The sequence below is a fragment of the Anopheles aquasalis genome, chromosome 3 (genome assembly GCF_943734665.1).
Source record: "Anopheles aquasalis chromosome 3, idAnoAquaMG_Q_19, whole genome shotgun sequence".
NCBI classification, from domain to species: Eukaryota; Metazoa; Arthropoda; class Insecta; order Diptera; family Culicidae; genus Anopheles; species Anopheles aquasalis.
In genome coordinates this window covers 39192114-39206563 of record NC_064878.1, presented here as the reverse complement: position 1 = coordinate 39206563, position 14450 = coordinate 39192114, and the positions used below count along the sequence as shown (strand labels likewise).

General features: G+C 49.7%; 7 protein-coding genes across 8 annotated transcripts in view; 3 read left to right on the top strand and 4 right to left on the bottom strand.

The window, feature by feature from the left end:
* LOC126578762 (uncharacterized) overlaps window positions 1–430 on the bottom strand; it is a 1408-nt gene extending 978 nt beyond the window's left edge. The window contains exons 1-2 of the mRNA XM_050241652.1: window positions 183–430; window positions 1–116 (exon numbers count right to left, since the gene is read on the bottom strand). The exon at window positions 1–116 is cut by the window's left edge and continues 241 nt beyond it. Coding sequence (XP_050097609.1) covers window positions 1–116; window positions 183–305 — 239 coding nt within the window. The 5' untranslated portion in view covers window positions 306–430. The remainder of the gene's footprint in view (window positions 117–182) is intronic.
* The window catches only part of LOC126578761 (partner of Y14 and mago), a 14955-nt gene extending 6883 nt beyond the window's left edge, over window positions 1–8072 (top strand). Inside the window, exons 2-3 of the mRNA XM_050241651.1 lie at window positions 6041–6393; window positions 6484–8072. Of these exons, the coding sequence (XP_050097608.1) occupies window positions 6366–6393; window positions 6484–7307 (852 nt within the window). The 5' untranslated portion in view covers window positions 6041–6365 and the 3' untranslated portion in view covers window positions 7308–8072. The remainder of the gene's footprint in view (window positions 1–6040; window positions 6394–6483) is intronic.
* On the bottom strand, window positions 787–4221 carry LOC126578753 (translation initiation factor eIF-2B subunit delta). The gene is made up of 6 exons (XM_050241641.1): window positions 4158–4221; window positions 4006–4084; window positions 3693–3769; window positions 1632–3454; window positions 1203–1561; window positions 787–1124 (listed from the first exon to the last, which is right to left on the bottom strand). Exons 3-6 carry the CDS (start codon window positions 3732–3734, stop codon window positions 895–897), a joined length of 2454 nt encoding a protein of 817 aa, XP_050097598.1. The 5' UTR covers window positions 3735–3769; window positions 4006–4084; window positions 4158–4221; the 3' UTR covers window positions 787–894.
* Window positions 8073–8089: 17 nt separating the features above from the next.
* Window positions 8090–8810, bottom strand: LOC126578766 (transmembrane protein 258). 2 transcript variants are annotated; one of them, XM_050241657.1, is made up of 2 exons: window positions 8729–8810; window positions 8090–8661 (listed from the first exon to the last, which is right to left on the bottom strand). In XM_050241657.1, the coding sequence occupies exon 2, from the start codon at window positions 8613–8615 to the stop codon at window positions 8373–8375; it is 243 nt and encodes an 80-aa protein (XP_050097614.1). In that variant the 5' UTR covers window positions 8616–8661; window positions 8729–8810; the 3' UTR covers window positions 8090–8372. The 2 variants fall into 2 exon arrangements, with proteins under 2 accessions (XP_050097614.1, XP_050097615.1); XM_050241658.1 differs by having other exon boundaries at window positions 8090–8658; window positions 8729–8804.
* Window positions 8811–8959: 149 nt separating this feature from the next.
* Window positions 8960–11076, bottom strand: LOC126578759 (tumor susceptibility gene 101 protein). Its single transcript, XM_050241649.1, has 7 exons — window positions 10857–11076; window positions 10691–10775; window positions 10398–10627; window positions 10222–10318; window positions 9909–10162; window positions 9511–9845; window positions 8960–9426 (listed from the first exon to the last, which is right to left on the bottom strand). Exons 1-7 carry the CDS (start codon window positions 10899–10901, stop codon window positions 9240–9242), a joined length of 1233 nt encoding a protein of 410 aa, XP_050097606.1. The 5' UTR covers window positions 10902–11076; the 3' UTR covers window positions 8960–9239.
* Window positions 11077–11325: 249 nt separating this feature from the next.
* On the top strand, window positions 11326–13378 carry LOC126578756 (NF-kappa-B essential modulator-like). Its single transcript, XM_050241645.1, has 3 exons — window positions 11326–12581; window positions 12671–12990; window positions 13060–13378. Exons 1-3 carry the CDS (start codon window positions 11481–11483, stop codon window positions 13271–13273), a joined length of 1635 nt encoding a protein of 544 aa, XP_050097602.1. The 5' UTR covers window positions 11326–11480; the 3' UTR covers window positions 13274–13378.
* A 306-nt stretch (window positions 13379–13684) lies between these two features.
* On the top strand, window positions 13685–14449 carry LOC126578763 (uncharacterized). The gene has a single exon (XM_050241654.1). It carries the CDS (start codon window positions 13729–13731, stop codon window positions 14446–14448), a length of 720 nt encoding a protein of 239 aa, XP_050097611.1. The 5' UTR covers window positions 13685–13728; the 3' UTR covers window position 14449.
* Window position 14450: the final 1 nt, after the last annotated feature.

The window sequence follows — 14450 nt, the reverse complement described above, 5'->3', positions numbered from 1 at the left end:
TCGACACAGGCCTGGTCTCGCTTCCTCCTCACCCTATAATCCGGATGCTTCGGATCCCATAAGATGGGAAAGTTGTGCAGGTTTTCAATTAGCCTCAAAATGTTCTTATACGTCCACTGGAATATAAAAATTTGGCTTTAAATAATCAGCAGCATCAAATAGACCATGGCCCCTTAACTTACCCTTTCCTTATTTTCGATGCCCTTTCCCCTGGACTCGCGATTCGCGGCTGTGGTGCGTTTGTTTTGGGTGGGTTTGTAAGAGCCAGAACTGCTCCCAGATTTATGTTTGGTATCCGTTTTCATGTTCAGCAGCTTAGAATCTATGTAAAAAGTGGTTCAATGCAAGTAAAATCAGCTTTACACACAGTTAAAAAACGGAATTCTATTGAAGAAAGGGCACGGTATCGGGAACAAGCTGATTTCAGTACCCCCGCCAACTTTGTTTATGTTCTTGGGATTTCCGTTTGACAGCTTCTTCCTGATCCGATTTTTAAGTTGGGAGTTTAAGTTGGTATCACTGATCAGATGAATTCCACTCCTCCCGACGACTCAACTTATAAAATCTTCTTAGGTCCTCCGGATGGACAGGTAGGGGATAGCGGCCTTAGATTTAAAAACGACGGTGAAACAGGGACTTCCAGGGACAAGCAGTCGACTTTGATTATTTTTTGTCTTCAAAGATGGGCTAGATGTTCATAAATTCCTTCCCGCCGGACCTTCACGGTGGTAGATTCGGCGAATAGAGTTGTGTGGAGTACAAAAAAGGGAGACGCACACCGCATGATTAGTAGCTGAATAGTTAAGTTTATTATCTTTACACAGACACAAAAAGGATGCTAAACTAGGCAGTTTGCTAAACTTGAACAGTCCTCTCGCTCGGTCACGGGAACGATTAGTACGCCACATCGGATGGTTTGATGCGCAGAATCACGGGTACGCTGGTGCAGGGAAGGATGGCCACCTCGGTGACCACGGCCGTTACCAGCTCCGGTGGCGTTACATCGTAGTGCAGATTCAGGATAGTGAGCGAAGAGATCGTTTCCCAGCCAGCCAGCATGGGCTTCGCTTCGGACAGATCACGGTGCCCTCCCTTGGGAGCCATCACAAGCTCACACGGATTGCCTGTGAAACAGATGAACAACGTTAAACTGTGTTATCATATCGATGCATCAGTGCACCACCAATTGTCCCCCCACCTACCAAGCTCATTATAGACGAAGGCATCAGTCTGGACACGCTCGGTGAACTTGTGCGTTTCGCAGCACACCAGCACGGGCACGTTGTAAGCTTTAGCGACGAGCGCAATCTGGGCCGTACCGACACGACTCATGACCGATCCGTTCGCTAGCAGCGCATGGGCACCGAGCAGCACCTTCGTCACCTCCGGCATCACGTAGCTGACCGCATTGATCAGCACACAAACGCAGTGCACTCCCTGTCGGACAAGCTGCTCCAGCATTTCGTGCTCTTCCTCACGTGGTCTCGCATTCACGATGATCACCCGGAACCGTTTCTCGCGTCGGTTTGCTTCCTCCAGGATATGTTTGATGAGGGAAGAGCTGCAAAAAGAAAACGATCCGTTTAGTAACCACAATTCCACGAGCCTTGATTTCGCGCATTGTCACTTACCATCCGTAAGTGAGGATCACGTCACCGTCGTAGATTTTTTCCTGCACCGAAATGCAGATCGCTTCCTCGGCCTTCTCCATGTGATCGCGTATGTACGCCTCGATCGCTTCCAGTAGGCACTCCTTCTGCTCGGAATCGGACAGTTTTGCATCCAACTGTCGCGTGTTCATCTTCACGTGGCGCAATGCGTTCGTCATCGAGACGGAAAACGGGCGACAGCGCTGCAAATGCGTGGCCGCGAGGTTAAGCGTCTCTTCGAAGCTACGACAAAACTCCTTTTCCGGCGGTGTCTCATAGTCGTGTATGAGCTGATTCAACATTCGCAGCAGTGCCAGACAGCGTGCCTTCGAACCAACAACCGTACCACCGGCATACTGTACGCCAAGCTTCGTAACGGCCGGGTGCAACGTGGGCGAGTTGATGATTTCCGCTGCCGCAAACTTGGGCTGGTGCAGATGATTGAACAGATTTACGATGTGTTTCCGTGGAGCGGCCCCATGTGTGCCCGGAACCGCTCCACCGACAGTCTTTTTAACCGGTTTCACGGCACCAGTGCCGGTGGTGCTTGAGGGAGCTGCTTTCTTGCCAGCTTCTGGCTCGACCGGTCCCTTTGCCTTCACCTGCTGTGCTTCCGCTTTGGCCGCACGCTGTGCCTCCTGTATTGCTCTTCGCTCCGCCTTCGATAGCGTCGGTTTTGGTGGTTTCGTGGAATCACCACCAGCTCCTGGTTGCTTACCGGCTAGGGTCGGATTTTGCGCTTCAAATTGTGCCTTCCGTTCGGCTTTCGTAAGTTGCTCCGGTTTGGTCGCCACCGGTTTCTCGTCCACTTTCGTTGCAGGTGGTCCTGCGGTACCGGCATCGCTGATGTGAAGATCTTTCAGCTTCTCACAGATGCTCGCATCCGTATCGGACTTTGCAAGCGGTCCACCACCAACAGTTGGCTCGGCTTTTTGCGATTGCGGTTTCTTCGCAGGGCCTACTGGTGCTTGCTGTTGTTGCTGGCCAGCCGCTCCATCCTTGCCCGACTTGCCCTTACCCTTGGCCGCTAGCTTGGCCGCCTTCTTGGCCTCTCGTTCGGCAAGAACTTCCTCGCGCGATTTGTCCGTCTTAGGAACCGGGCCGGATTGTGCGCTCATTTCAACGGCTGCTGGTACCACCGCTGCGATGAGTTTATCCTTGTTATTGCTTTGCAATTGATTTGAATTTGCCCTTCCAACGGCTTCGTCACTTGGAAACAGTGCTTCACACTCGATGTGGTCCAGCCCTTCCTTTGCTGCGTCGATTGTGTGTCTCTGTTGTTTGCGCTGCACTCTCGGGGGTGCTACTTCACCAGTGTTTAATGCTTCTTTGCTTCGGCCAGACCGGGGAACAGCATCGAAAGTGATCGCATTCGATCGAGGGAAGATGTCCTCTAGAGAAATGTTCTCAATACCGCTCAGGTTAAAGTGCAGCTCAGCTACAGGTTTGATTTCTTTTTTCTCTATCACAGACTGTGCCGGAGCAGTAGCCGCTGCCTTGCAGTCAACACTTTTCGGAGGAGCCGGATGCACTGGCTTTTCTTCTACCGCTAGCGATTCCAGACGATCGTCCTTCGTTGTATGCTGATCCTCACTGACACTTTTTGGCTTACGCTTGCGCCGACGGCTCGGCTTTCGGGCTAGTGTTTCACCAGCTTCCTGCTGCTGCGTTTCAGTATGAGCAACGGCAGGCTGCTTTTCGGAAGACACCGGTACAGGTGGCTCGTTCTCGTTTCCCGTCGGAAGATCGTGTTGCTCGGTGGCCGCTACCTTCGCCTTAGGTTTTTTGTGGGAACGATTTCGTTTCTATAAAGTTGGAACAGAGTTTTAGAAACATCCTAGCCACTTTACCGGGGAGAACAATAATTTGTTGCTTTACACATCAACAGGACATGCTGAGAAGCAGGGTGCGATAACTAGCTTTAGTGAACGAGAATTTAAGGAGATCGTGCAAAAGGACAAAACGGGAAGGTAGAACACAGTGGATGGGCCAAATCAATTCAAACCAATCAAATCAAACTTGTTCGTGCAGTGCGGTTGGTACCTTTTTCAGCGTTCCAGCGTCGTTAGAAGTGGTGGTCTCCATGGTGATGGGCGTGATATTATCTTCCGTTAACTTAACTAAAACCAGTATGGTAAATACGATTTTGGGAGGACACAAGGGGCACCCCGGCCAGCAGGCAGACACGCAGGACACGCAAGTTAGAGGGGAAAAGAAAGGGGAACGTTATTGTAGATATCGAGCGATGCAACGAAGGGCACACCGAGTGAAGGAGCAGACTTTTAATTACGACTTACGGTTGGAGTAAATGTTAATGCAAAATCATTTTCGACGTGGTTTTCCCCCCGGATCTTACCTTCGATTCGTGGGAGTTTCCTCCTTTGCCTCAGGCGCTCAGTTGGCTCCTCTGAGTCCGTTCGGTGCGATGAAATTAACTGTGTGGAAATATGAAGAGAAGGTTTGAGAATACTTTCACACCATGTGGGTTTAATCAGCAAATATACTTACGAATTCAGAAGCTAGTAATTTTGGTTTCTTTCTCCTTGATTTCGCCGAAGGTCCTGGATTGTTGTCGTTCCACGCTGACAGCTGTTGGCGAAAATGGCGAATCCGGCAAATATTAGGTTGGGTAATAAGTGTTTTCGTATTTTGAGTAAAACTTCAAAGGGATATATTTTTAGCAACTTTATTTTTTAACAGTTTTAAGCAACTTTATTCAACCAAATATGATCTTTTTTGGTTAACCACCTTTTGCCATTTTTCGGTAAAAGACATAATTCCTTTAGTGTAAAAACTCCGTGGTTTATCGTTAAAATACTGTGACACGATGTTTTCACATGCTTCTGTTGAAGCCAGCCGTACTCCACCAAGGGAGTTTTGCATAGAACAAAACAAGTGGTAATCCGATGGTGCATGGTCTGGGCTATATGGAGGATGAATCAAAACTTCCCGGCCAAGCTCTCCCATTTTTTGCCGAATCATCAAAGATGTGTGGTCTAGCGTTGTCATGGTGGAAGACGATGACCTTTCTGTTGACCAATTCTGGCCGTTTTTCCTCGATTGCTTGCTTCAATCTCATCAATTGGTCACAGTACAGCCTAGAATCAATAGTTTGACCAGTCTGGAGTAGCTCATAATGATTGATTCCTCTCCAATCCCACGAAACGCAGAGCATAACCTTCCGCGGCGTCTTCCTGGCTTTGGGACTGTTTGTGTAGCTTCTGCATTCTTGCACCATGATCTTTTTCGCACGTTATTGTCGTATTTGATCCACTTTTCATCGCCTGTAACCATTCGCTTCAGAAACGGTTCGATTTCATTCCGTTTCAGCAAAGAATCGGAGATGTTAATTCGGTCCAATAAACTTCTCACAGACAATTCATGCGGTATCCAAAAATTGAGCTTTTTTTGAACCCACCCTTTTTTAAATGGTTCAAAACCGTTTTATAGTGAAGGTTTAGTTCCTTAGCGATGTAATGGCTGCTTATGTGACGATCCTGCTCTATTCTTTCAATAATTTCATCGACTTTAGATTGCGTCTAAACGAGTTCGAATGTATCGCGAAAGTATCGCGACGACGAGGCGAATAAACGTCATCCCAATACAAGTGCGCGAAAGTTTGATCGCGATAGCATGGATGCCCGTGTAGGGAGCGAATGCATCGCGAACGAACGAACACTGCTGTCAAAGCTGTCATTTCATATAAAAAAAGCCCTCTGGCGGAGGTCTGTCGAAGAACACACGCTTTCGCGAAAGTTTTTGCTCAGTCTGAGCAAAAACTTTCGCGATGCATTCGTTTACCGTCTGGAAGCAACCTTAGCAACGATAGGTCGACCAGAGAGTGGTGCATCTTTCACATCAAAATTTTCAGAACGGAAGCGAGCGAACCATCGTTATGCTACACGAACTGATTTAGCATCGTCCCCGTAAACTTCACAAATTTCATTTGTGGCTTGCGCAACATTTTTCCCTTTTTCATAAAAAAATTCAAAATATTGCGAATTTCTTCACTATCTTGTCTTTGAATCTTTGAACAGCTATAACTTTTTGCCCACTGCTCCAAATTCTGTTTTGTTTTGATTAAAAGATACATCAAATGTCCCTTAAAACAACGTGGTATAATATGACATAATGTGATTTATAACGGTGGAGATAGACGGTTCCAGACACATCTATTGCCAAAATACGAAAAGACTTATTACCTAACCTTATATAAACAGGTCGCTGTAGTGCTGCCAGCTAGATCGGCGAAAATCTCGCCGTTTGAGAATTGTGGAAAATCGAAGTTTTTCAAAAGAAAAATTAGAAAAGCCCGGAATTTGCTTACAAGATAGCTGAATGGTTTTTAAATTGAATATTAATTCTGACTCTCAAAAATGAAAATCCAACAGGGCGGCGAAAAAAGTGCTATGACCTGAACATGGTTATTGAATACACCCGCGGGCTATGCGAGCGACCAGCTTTTGGGGATTCGCGCTTACCGCAGCTCCGAAAGTGCGTGCCGGTGGCTAAAAATAAACTCCAACGCTTCGCCCTCCGGGTGAGCCGCTTCGATTTCACACCAGAAACGATTTCTTCCTGTGGCACCGCAATCTCCCTCCACCGTGGTCCGGAGTTCCGTGCGTTCCGTTCGTTCGCTGGTGCGTGCGTGCATTTGTTTTGTTGATCTCTTTGGCCGCTTCCGAGCTGCAAGCTGGGAATCATCCGTCGTTCGGAATGACCACCTACAGGACCGATAGTCAAGGTAGGTTAACCGAGCCAAGGGTCGCTCGCTACGAGAATCTGAATGAAGCCAAACAAACCACCACCTCCGGTTCCGGGTACCTCTCCGCAGGAAAGTTCATTCCGGCCACACAGCGCCCGGATGGAACGTGGAGGAAGCCTCGAAGAGTACGGGACGGGTACGTACCGCAAGAGGAGGTCCCCCTCTACGAAAGTAAAGGCAAACAGTTTGCCCAAAAGCCAGCCCTTCCACCGGGACTCTCGCTTGAGGTGGTGCAGAAAGCGAAAGAGAAGCGCGAACGAGAACGGTTACGGCAGCAGCGGGAAGAACTCCGGAAAGCGCAAAACACGCCTGCATCCGGTGCTACCGCCGTCGATGGTGCCGACAAACAGAAAGGCGCAACTGCCGGCAATGGAAAGGCACGCAGCAAAAAGACTCCGGAGCTACCGGACATTCTGCTGGACTATCCGACACTCTCGTCCACCATCAAAACCACCGCACCTTCGAAGTCGTCCAAGCAAGCGAAACAGGTCCAGCAACAGAAACAGCCTGCGGCGGAACAGCGCCCGAACGTTGCCAAGGGTACGGCGACTGCTTCGACCACTAGCACTGCGGTAGACGAAGAGCTAGCAGCCGCCCTAGCATCCGGAGTGCAGCTTTCCTCCAACCATGTCGCTGCAGGAGGAGACAGCAGTGAGTCTCAGCAGCAGCAGCAGCAGCAGCAGCAAACTGATCTCTTGAAAAAGTTGCGCAAATTGCGAAAGAAAATCCGCGAAATCGAAGCAATCGAGGAACGGTTAAGGACGAACGATGGACCACGGCCCGATAAGGACCAGCTGGAGAAGGTGAAGCGAAAATTGGAGATACAGCGCGAAATCGAAGGCCTCGAAGCGCAACTGGCCCCGGTCGCACCGGGTGCCGCCGACGCCATGTGATGTTGCTGATAACGGGCGTGAACAACGAGAGACCAAGACCCCCTCCCCAGCCAGCCTGCAGAAAGGGAATAGGGTGCGCGTCCGTATGTCGCCGTCGTGCAACATACCGGAACTGCGATAGAGTCAAACAGACAGTCGGTAAAGCACGCACTCCCCGAACGCTGATTGTACAAAAGAAGAACAAAAAAAAAGATCCTCTGCACCTGTCAAGGACTCGGACGGGAGTACGCAAGAGACTAACGGAGCAGCACCTTGCCATTCGCCGGTAGCGGACGACGGACCGTCCAGCAAGATTCGTCTAGGGCATGTTCGGAGCATGTAGAGCAATAGCATGTAGCTCTTGTAGTAGGCAGCAGCAGCAGCAGCCCCCCTGTGTCTGTAACAGGACTTTTACTTTAAGGCTCGGTGTACAAAGTCATTCGCCTGCATTTAGAACGCCGCAAAGTTGGCATTGACGGTGATCGGGAATCCAGCTGGGCTGCTGGGTGGTTTCCCGTGAAATCCTCGATATTTCTTTAACTGCTCCGGCATCCGCGCGGAACCGCCGGACACTTTCACAGCATAGCAAAGGCCTCATTATTGTAGGGATAAGCTCGACGAGCAGTTGTGCGAGTGGTAGGGTAGTAGGGTGTGTGTTTGCGTGTGCGTACGTAGCTGGTAAGACCAATTAAGGAGCAAACCTAATTTTTAAACTGTTTGTTACGTCAGAAAGGGAATGTTTAAGTTAAAAACTAAGTCAAATAAACGTTTTAAAATAAGCATACACAGCAAAGATGGGGATGGTCGGTTGGTTTGAGGCTGTTGTATTTCTTACGACGACGATTGGGCTTACGAGCTAAATCATTCACATAATATTCAATTAGTTTCCATGGACACCGATGCGTGCGGTTGCGATGCGCCCTTCTCCGTAGGGAAGAGCCTACTGCCACCGTTCTGCATGTGACTCGGGCAGACTGGCGTTTTCTGAGGGTTTGCCTGAGAGCTCTCGTGTGCAATGTGTTATTTTAGAGAATGTTATGAGAGCAGAATGTGAAAAACCGCCACTTTTATCTATTCCTCGGCCCGTTACACGTACAACCCGACCGAGAGAAGCAGAAACAGGACACCGAAACCCAGAAACAGGGAGGCAAACAGACTGATCAAGAGCTCCTTGAAGATGACGCTCTCCTTGGATGGCTGCTTGGGGCGCGACACCTCAAACACGAAGAACCAGGCCGTGAAGAAGGTTCCGAAAAGGAGCAGCACACTGGCCAGGTGAGGAAAGACGGCCGGGTTTACCGGCGACACGTATCGAACCATCGAATCCATATCGTTGCGTGTTTGGTTCCGGCGGGGACGGCAACGGAAGGGGCTGCTGTTAAGGAGGAGTAGAGTTAACGCACGTTGGCTCAGCTGCGCAAGTAGGTGACACGATTCTTTACCTAATTTAATACGGAACGAGCGTTTACGAGAATCGCCAAGGCTTTTTAGAAAAGTTTGTGGGGTGTTGTTTTTGACACGCCGCCGACCGATTTCTGACGTGGCTGCCGAAGAGCCCGATAGTAGCCGCATAGAGGACTTATAGGAATCTTATAATTCCTTATTTTACCTCAAACGAGGCTGGTTTTTCAAAATGCCTGCATTGAAATACGTTACGAGCAAAGTCGTGCCAATTTCGATATTTCTGAAATGGATAGAATCTTTATTATTCGCAGAGGCTGATAACCGAGAAGATAAACAATATCACGATAGGTGGTGGTAGGCTGAATATAGCTGATGGCTTGCTGCGGTAGCTTAATCCTACGCAACGCAACGAAGGGAGGCACGAGAACTTGAAGCACAAAAAACACAGACACGAACATAATCATTTGCGAATGGGAACGTCCTATGAAGAGGATAGTGGACGTAATATGATCACCCTCTAGAACACGCAGGGTTGCGGTGCCGACTGCCCTAGGCTATCAGACCCGCCTTTTGCCGGCACTTTTGCATCAGGGCACGTAGCATAAACTGCTTGCGGGACAGCTGCCGGATTTGCTTGAGAAACACCTCTAAATCGATCACCCCGCTTCGCAGGGCTTCACCGATGAAATACGTCGCATCCTCGATGGCCGCTTCCTCGGCGTAGGCATTCAGTAATCTAGTAATCGGGGAGAAAAATGATGGACCATCAATGATGAACCAGTTGGCACAGGCTACTGTTCGGATCTTGCTCGTTGCTTACTGTTTGTAAAGTGGAGCCGTCGTGGTGACCGCTTCGTCGACATCGATCGTGTCCACCTGTTCGATGGATTCGAGTGCCCGTTCCAGTTCCTTCTCCTTGTCCTTCAGCACCGTGATGCTCTTCGTGAGTTCCTGCTCGTCACGCTGCAGCCGTGTCATGATGTCCTGAATCTTGGTCTGTCCCTCGTTCAGCTCCATCTGCGTCCTCTTCAGGGTCTGTATTTCAGCCTGACACTGGTTCACCTTTTCGTGCACGCGACGCTTCAGTTTATCCTCCACCGCACTGATTAACGATGCCCGGATATGTTCCTCGGTGATGGTCCCCGTTCCCTGGTTCTGGTAAGACAGGTACAGTGATGTAATGCACGATCACTATGGTCGCTCTCAAGACCTGCTTACCAGAGGCGTCGATGAGATAGAACCCGGAACGGGTGGGTAAGGAGGCATTCCGCCGCCACCGGCACCGCCTGCTCCTGCGTACGGTAGATATCCTTGCCCTGATGCTCCCTGTGCACCGGGTGGCTGTCCATAGCCATTATATCCTGGACCTGCTCCCGGTACTGGATACGGTGGGAATCCACCTGGTTGCTGAGGATATGGTTGCATGTACGGGGTGCTAGTGGTAGGTGGCATCGGAGGCATATAAGGTTGCTCTGTAAACGGGAAACTTTAACCAAATGCCACTAGAAGACTGCATGTCCGTCTCGCTTACGTTTGGGGTAGGTATCTGGTCCCTTGGAATAAACTGGTGGTACATCTCCGAACGTTACACTCATGATTTGAATCAGATCCAATAGGTCAGCATTTCTCTGTGCGAAAGAAGGAAGCACGTGAAATATTCACTCCAGCTGACCGCAAAGAAACCCACGAAAAGCAGGTAGCTCATACCGGATCCCACTCGTGCAGATATGGCAGATAGATTTTCCCGTTGAAATCAACGAACGACGAAACCTTGATTCGCATATCGGGCGTCGGTTTCACGTAGCAGATCGGAGCATTCTTCGGGTATGTGTCCATCAGCCAGATGCAGATCGGAATGTTGTACGTGTTGCCCTTGAACTTCACCGGAATCGTCCCGTGAAGGTTGAGCAACATTTTGGTGCTGCCATCGTTGAACACTGCGGGTGGAGTAGAGGTCCAATTAATGAATGCTCTATTGTGCGGTGCTACTGATGACTCACCGTACTCTTCCACTCGATGCTGCAAACCATGATAGATGCGTAGCGCGTTTATTACGTCTTTTTTCGTCGTCGTAGGGTCCCAGTACTGCAAGTAGTCGACGAATAGAGAGGAATCACAACGGCAAATTCTTTTGGGAACCATATCCTGGGGGTGGTAGACACTTACCGATGAAAGCATCCGGGATAGGGCACCCTCGTCTACTTTGTTCATTTTGGTCAGCAGCGTATTGGATGCTTTTCGAAAGGCTCTATGGCAACCTAGACAAGCCTACGGGGGATGTGACCCGCGAGTGGGTTTCGCAGGACCACGAGTCCTTTGGTTTTTAGATATTTTAATTTCTACGGCAACGAAAATTGAAGGACTTTGTTTTTTCCCTCTTTGACAGCCAGACGAAACAGTGGTATGCTGTGTTATTGAAACATTTTGGATGCAATTTTATGGTATCTCTTGCTTTTTATTCCTTTCGATGGGTTGATTTTTATCTCCTCCTCATAAGAAACAATGTTGTAGAAACTTAATACAATCTGGAGGAGAAATGGTTTTATTTGAGAATAATTTAAAAAATAATTTCATTGAGAAACAACTGTAAACACCAGTGTGGCGACACTTTTAATGACTTTTCCACAGGGTGGTGTTTTCATTCCGCGAACGAGAGCCGAGCCGTGAAGTGCAGCAAGGCGCACAATAAGTGCATTCCCTAGTTCGCCTAATCAGTGCTATAATTAACATCGGCTAGTTATAATTATCATCATTCACTGTTGACCGGGAGTCGGGACACCAGAATTCAGGATGTCGCTGTCTGTGCAAGCGACCCCAGCGACACAGCCTCCCTCGATGGAGGAGGAATCCTTTATCATACTCGGCAGCTCGCCGACGCCGTCGATGGAAACCATCTCCCTGGCCGCCGGTCCACCCTCGGTGGCCAGCCAGCAGGTAGCGTCGCCTCCATCGTCTCTGAAACGCAGTGCTTTGGTATCGAAAATGGAGACATCGACCCAACTGGATTCAACAACCTACAGCCTGCTAACGACGAACGGCGGTGACCAACAACAGCAGCAGCAGGCTGTGAAATCGTTGCTGAGTGATTCATCCAACTCGATGGGTGTTGCGTCAATGATTGATGTGTCCGTTCAGTCGCAGCCAAACAGCTTGCGATCGATTGAAAATAAGGAAAACTGTGCACCGCAAAATGGTGGGGCACGGGCGTTCGAGCTGGGCCCATCACCAACGGTCTCGTTTGTGATGGGCGAAACACGTTCCCTGTTGTTGCAACAGTTTCCCAGCCTTGCCCAGGCTTCCATGTCGGCGGAAGAGATGCGGCTACTTCAGAAACTGTCCAGCGAGCACGGTCAGCTAAAGGAGAGCCTTCAGCGGGCCAATGTTGCGATGCGCAAAAACTTTGCCTCCATACAGCAGCTCCAGGATGAGACAAAAACGCGCCGCTGCCAGCTGGAGAGCCGCATCGATGAGCAGCAACAACAGATCGAACAGCAGGAAACGGAAATTGGTCGGCTGAAGGAAGCGCTCGTTGCCGCGGAAACGGTAGCCGCAGAGCGAGAGAAAGAAAAGGAAGCAATTCGGGCGGAGCTGCAGGCAGAGTTGGAAGAGATTAGGCGCGTTCGTGAGATGGAGCAAAAGGAGGCCCAGCAGGAGGTGGATGAGCTGCGCAAGGTGGCTTCCGAACGGCAAGCCATCATCCAAAATTTGGCCTCCAAAATCGAGAATCTGGAGCTGCAGATCAAAGGGTTCGTCGTGGTGAAAACAAACCAACCGGAACCGGGCGATGGGAACGCCAAGTTTGTACCGATCGAAACGCACCAGCAGCAGGTGAAGGCATTGGAACGGCGAATGTCCGTCGAGGTGGCAAAGAATCTGGAATTCGAAGACATGGTAAGCACACCAGCAGGGTGAAGCATCCTCTGACCCGTTAATATGATTCATGCTTGTTATCTCTTATCTTTCTTTGCCGGCTTATGCAGAGAAAGCTGTACGTCGATGAGATTAACTGCTTGAAAGCCAACGTACAGGCAGCGGAAAAGGTTTACACGGCATCCCGCGTCGACATGCAAAAGCTGTACGATGAGCTGAAGGAACGAGACACAACGATCGAAAAACTGCATGCCGATGTACGGGCCGCCACCGATCAGATCATCGTGCTCGGGGCCCAGTCGGAGATTTATCAGAAAGATTTCGAAGCTGAACGGACGGCTCGCGAGGAATTGGCGAGCGAGAAGAGTCGCATTCTGGCGGAATTCGAAGTGCTTCAGCGTCAAAATGCAGAACTGACGGCACAACGAAAGTACGAATTCTAGCGGCTTAAGAATATTTTTTGGTTCATTGTTCAACCTAAACCTCTTCTCGCCTACAGCGCCCAGGAACAGGCACAGACAGCCGAAACGGCTGCACGGATGGTACAGCTAGCGACCGAGGCTGCTAATCCAGCACCGCGTGCAGAACCGTCGCCTCCGACAGAACGAGAAACCGAACCGCTGAGTTTACTGCGCTGTCCCCTGTGTCTGAAGGGTTTCCGTGATTTCGGAACACTCCAGAACCACGCATCGGACTGTATGGGGGCCGAGTAGTTGCACTATGTATGAGAATTATTGTTACTAACATACTATTTCCCATTAACCGAGTTTATAGGCTCGCTATATTTTGAGGCGCAATAAACTAGATCCCACAGCTAAGCTACTGTTGACGTTCACCTGATTAGCCGATGCTGGTCGATGATATCATCCTTGATAGGCTGACGCAACCTACGGGAGGTGCGGTGACTAATGTTATTTCCTTTATTATCAAAAATCATTATGAACCTTGTATGGAACTGAGAATGAATAAAGATTATCGTTGTGCCAAATTGCGCTCTCCCAGAAATAAGCTGATTTGTGCATTCCTTGCCCTTCCGATCGAGATGGCCTTGAAAACAAAGCAAACAACGCAAACTGTCAAACGTTTTGTCACAACCGGCGCCGGTAGCGAATCCCGGGCCCGGTTGGTGGAATTTTGTGGACAAGTTTTCGTTGCAACAGCAGCCGAAATGCCGAAGTCGACGTCAGAGCCAGCAAACCGACCAACGCAGAACAGGCAAAAGTGTTTCCTCTGCAAGAACAGCCGGTACAAGGATAAGAATTGCCGGTTTTTCCGGTTTCCGGCACGAGGCACCCCGATGTGGAATCGCTGGCTCGAGGCACTCGGGCTAACGGATGAGGACATCGGAACTCGCTCGAATGCATCCATTAAGCTCTGTCAGCTACACTTTCAGCCGAAAGATTTCCTAACCCGCCAGCTGTCCGCAATGGCGATTCCGGTTCCCTTGGTGGAATGTGTTCAACCGAACGTGGTCAACGATGGGGCTGCACCGGAGACGCTCTTTGGATCTTCCTTCGAGTACATATTGGATGAACCGACGGACGAGGATAGCAACAGGGATACATTTGAGGACCTTCAAGAAGCGCAAATAGATGACCAGGGGAGCACAGTTGAGCCGGAACCGGAACCGGCTCGTGATTCATGCCCAATCCAATTCGACGAGCTGATTGTTGATAAGGCACCGGAGTCACCGAAACATAGCCGTTGCGATGTGCCACAGCATAGAAACCTGGAGGAACAGCTCCGGCAGGCTCGGGCACTGGTTTTGCAGTTGCAGAGGAAAAACGATTACCAAAGGCTCCTTATCCAGGAGCAAAAGACCGTATTATCCAGTCTGGGTGTGCAGTGTGTCATCAAAGACGAATCGTACGGCGAATCACCGGAATGAGT

Coding starts and splice junctions, on each gene's coding strand:
- LOC126578753 (XM_050241641.1), bottom strand. CDS start 3,734: ATGGAGACCACCACTTCTAACGACGCTGGAACGCTGAAAAAG. Junction 3,455..3,692: donor ACGCTGGAACGCTGAAAAAG/GTACCAACCGCA, acceptor CCAACTTTATAG/AAACGAAATCGTTCCCACAA. Junction 1,125..1,202: donor CTTCGTCTATAATGAGCTTG/GTAGGTGGGGGG, acceptor TCTGTTTCACAG/GCAATCCGTGTGAGCTTGTG.
- LOC126578766 (XM_050241657.1), bottom strand. CDS start 8,615: ATGGATTCGATGGTTCGATACGTGTCGCCGGTAAACCCGGCCGTCTTT.
- LOC126578759 (XM_050241649.1), bottom strand. CDS start 10,901: ATGAACAAAGTAGACGAGGGTGCCCTATCCCGGATGCTTTCATCG. Junction 10,628..10,690: donor GCATCGAGTGGAAGAGTACG/GTGAGTCATCAG, acceptor CTCCACCCGCAG/TGTTCAACGATGGCAGCACC. Junction 10,319..10,397: donor ATCTGCACGAGTGGGATCCG/GTATGAGCTACC, acceptor TCTTTCGCACAG/AGAAATGCTGACCTATTGGA.
- LOC126578756 (XM_050241645.1), top strand. CDS start 11,481: ATGTCGCTGTCTGTGCAAGCGACCCCAGCGACACAGCCTCCCTCGATG. Junction 12,582..12,670: donor ATCTGGAATTCGAAGACATG/GTAAGCACACCA, acceptor CGGCTTATGCAG/AGAAAGCTGTACGTCGATGA. Junction 12,991..13,059: donor GAACTGACGGCACAACGAAA/GTACGAATTCTA, acceptor TCTCGCCTACAG/CGCCCAGGAACAGGCACAGA.
- LOC126578763 (XM_050241654.1), top strand. CDS start 13,729: ATGCCGAAGTCGACGTCAGAGCCAGCAAACCGACCAACGCAGAACAGG.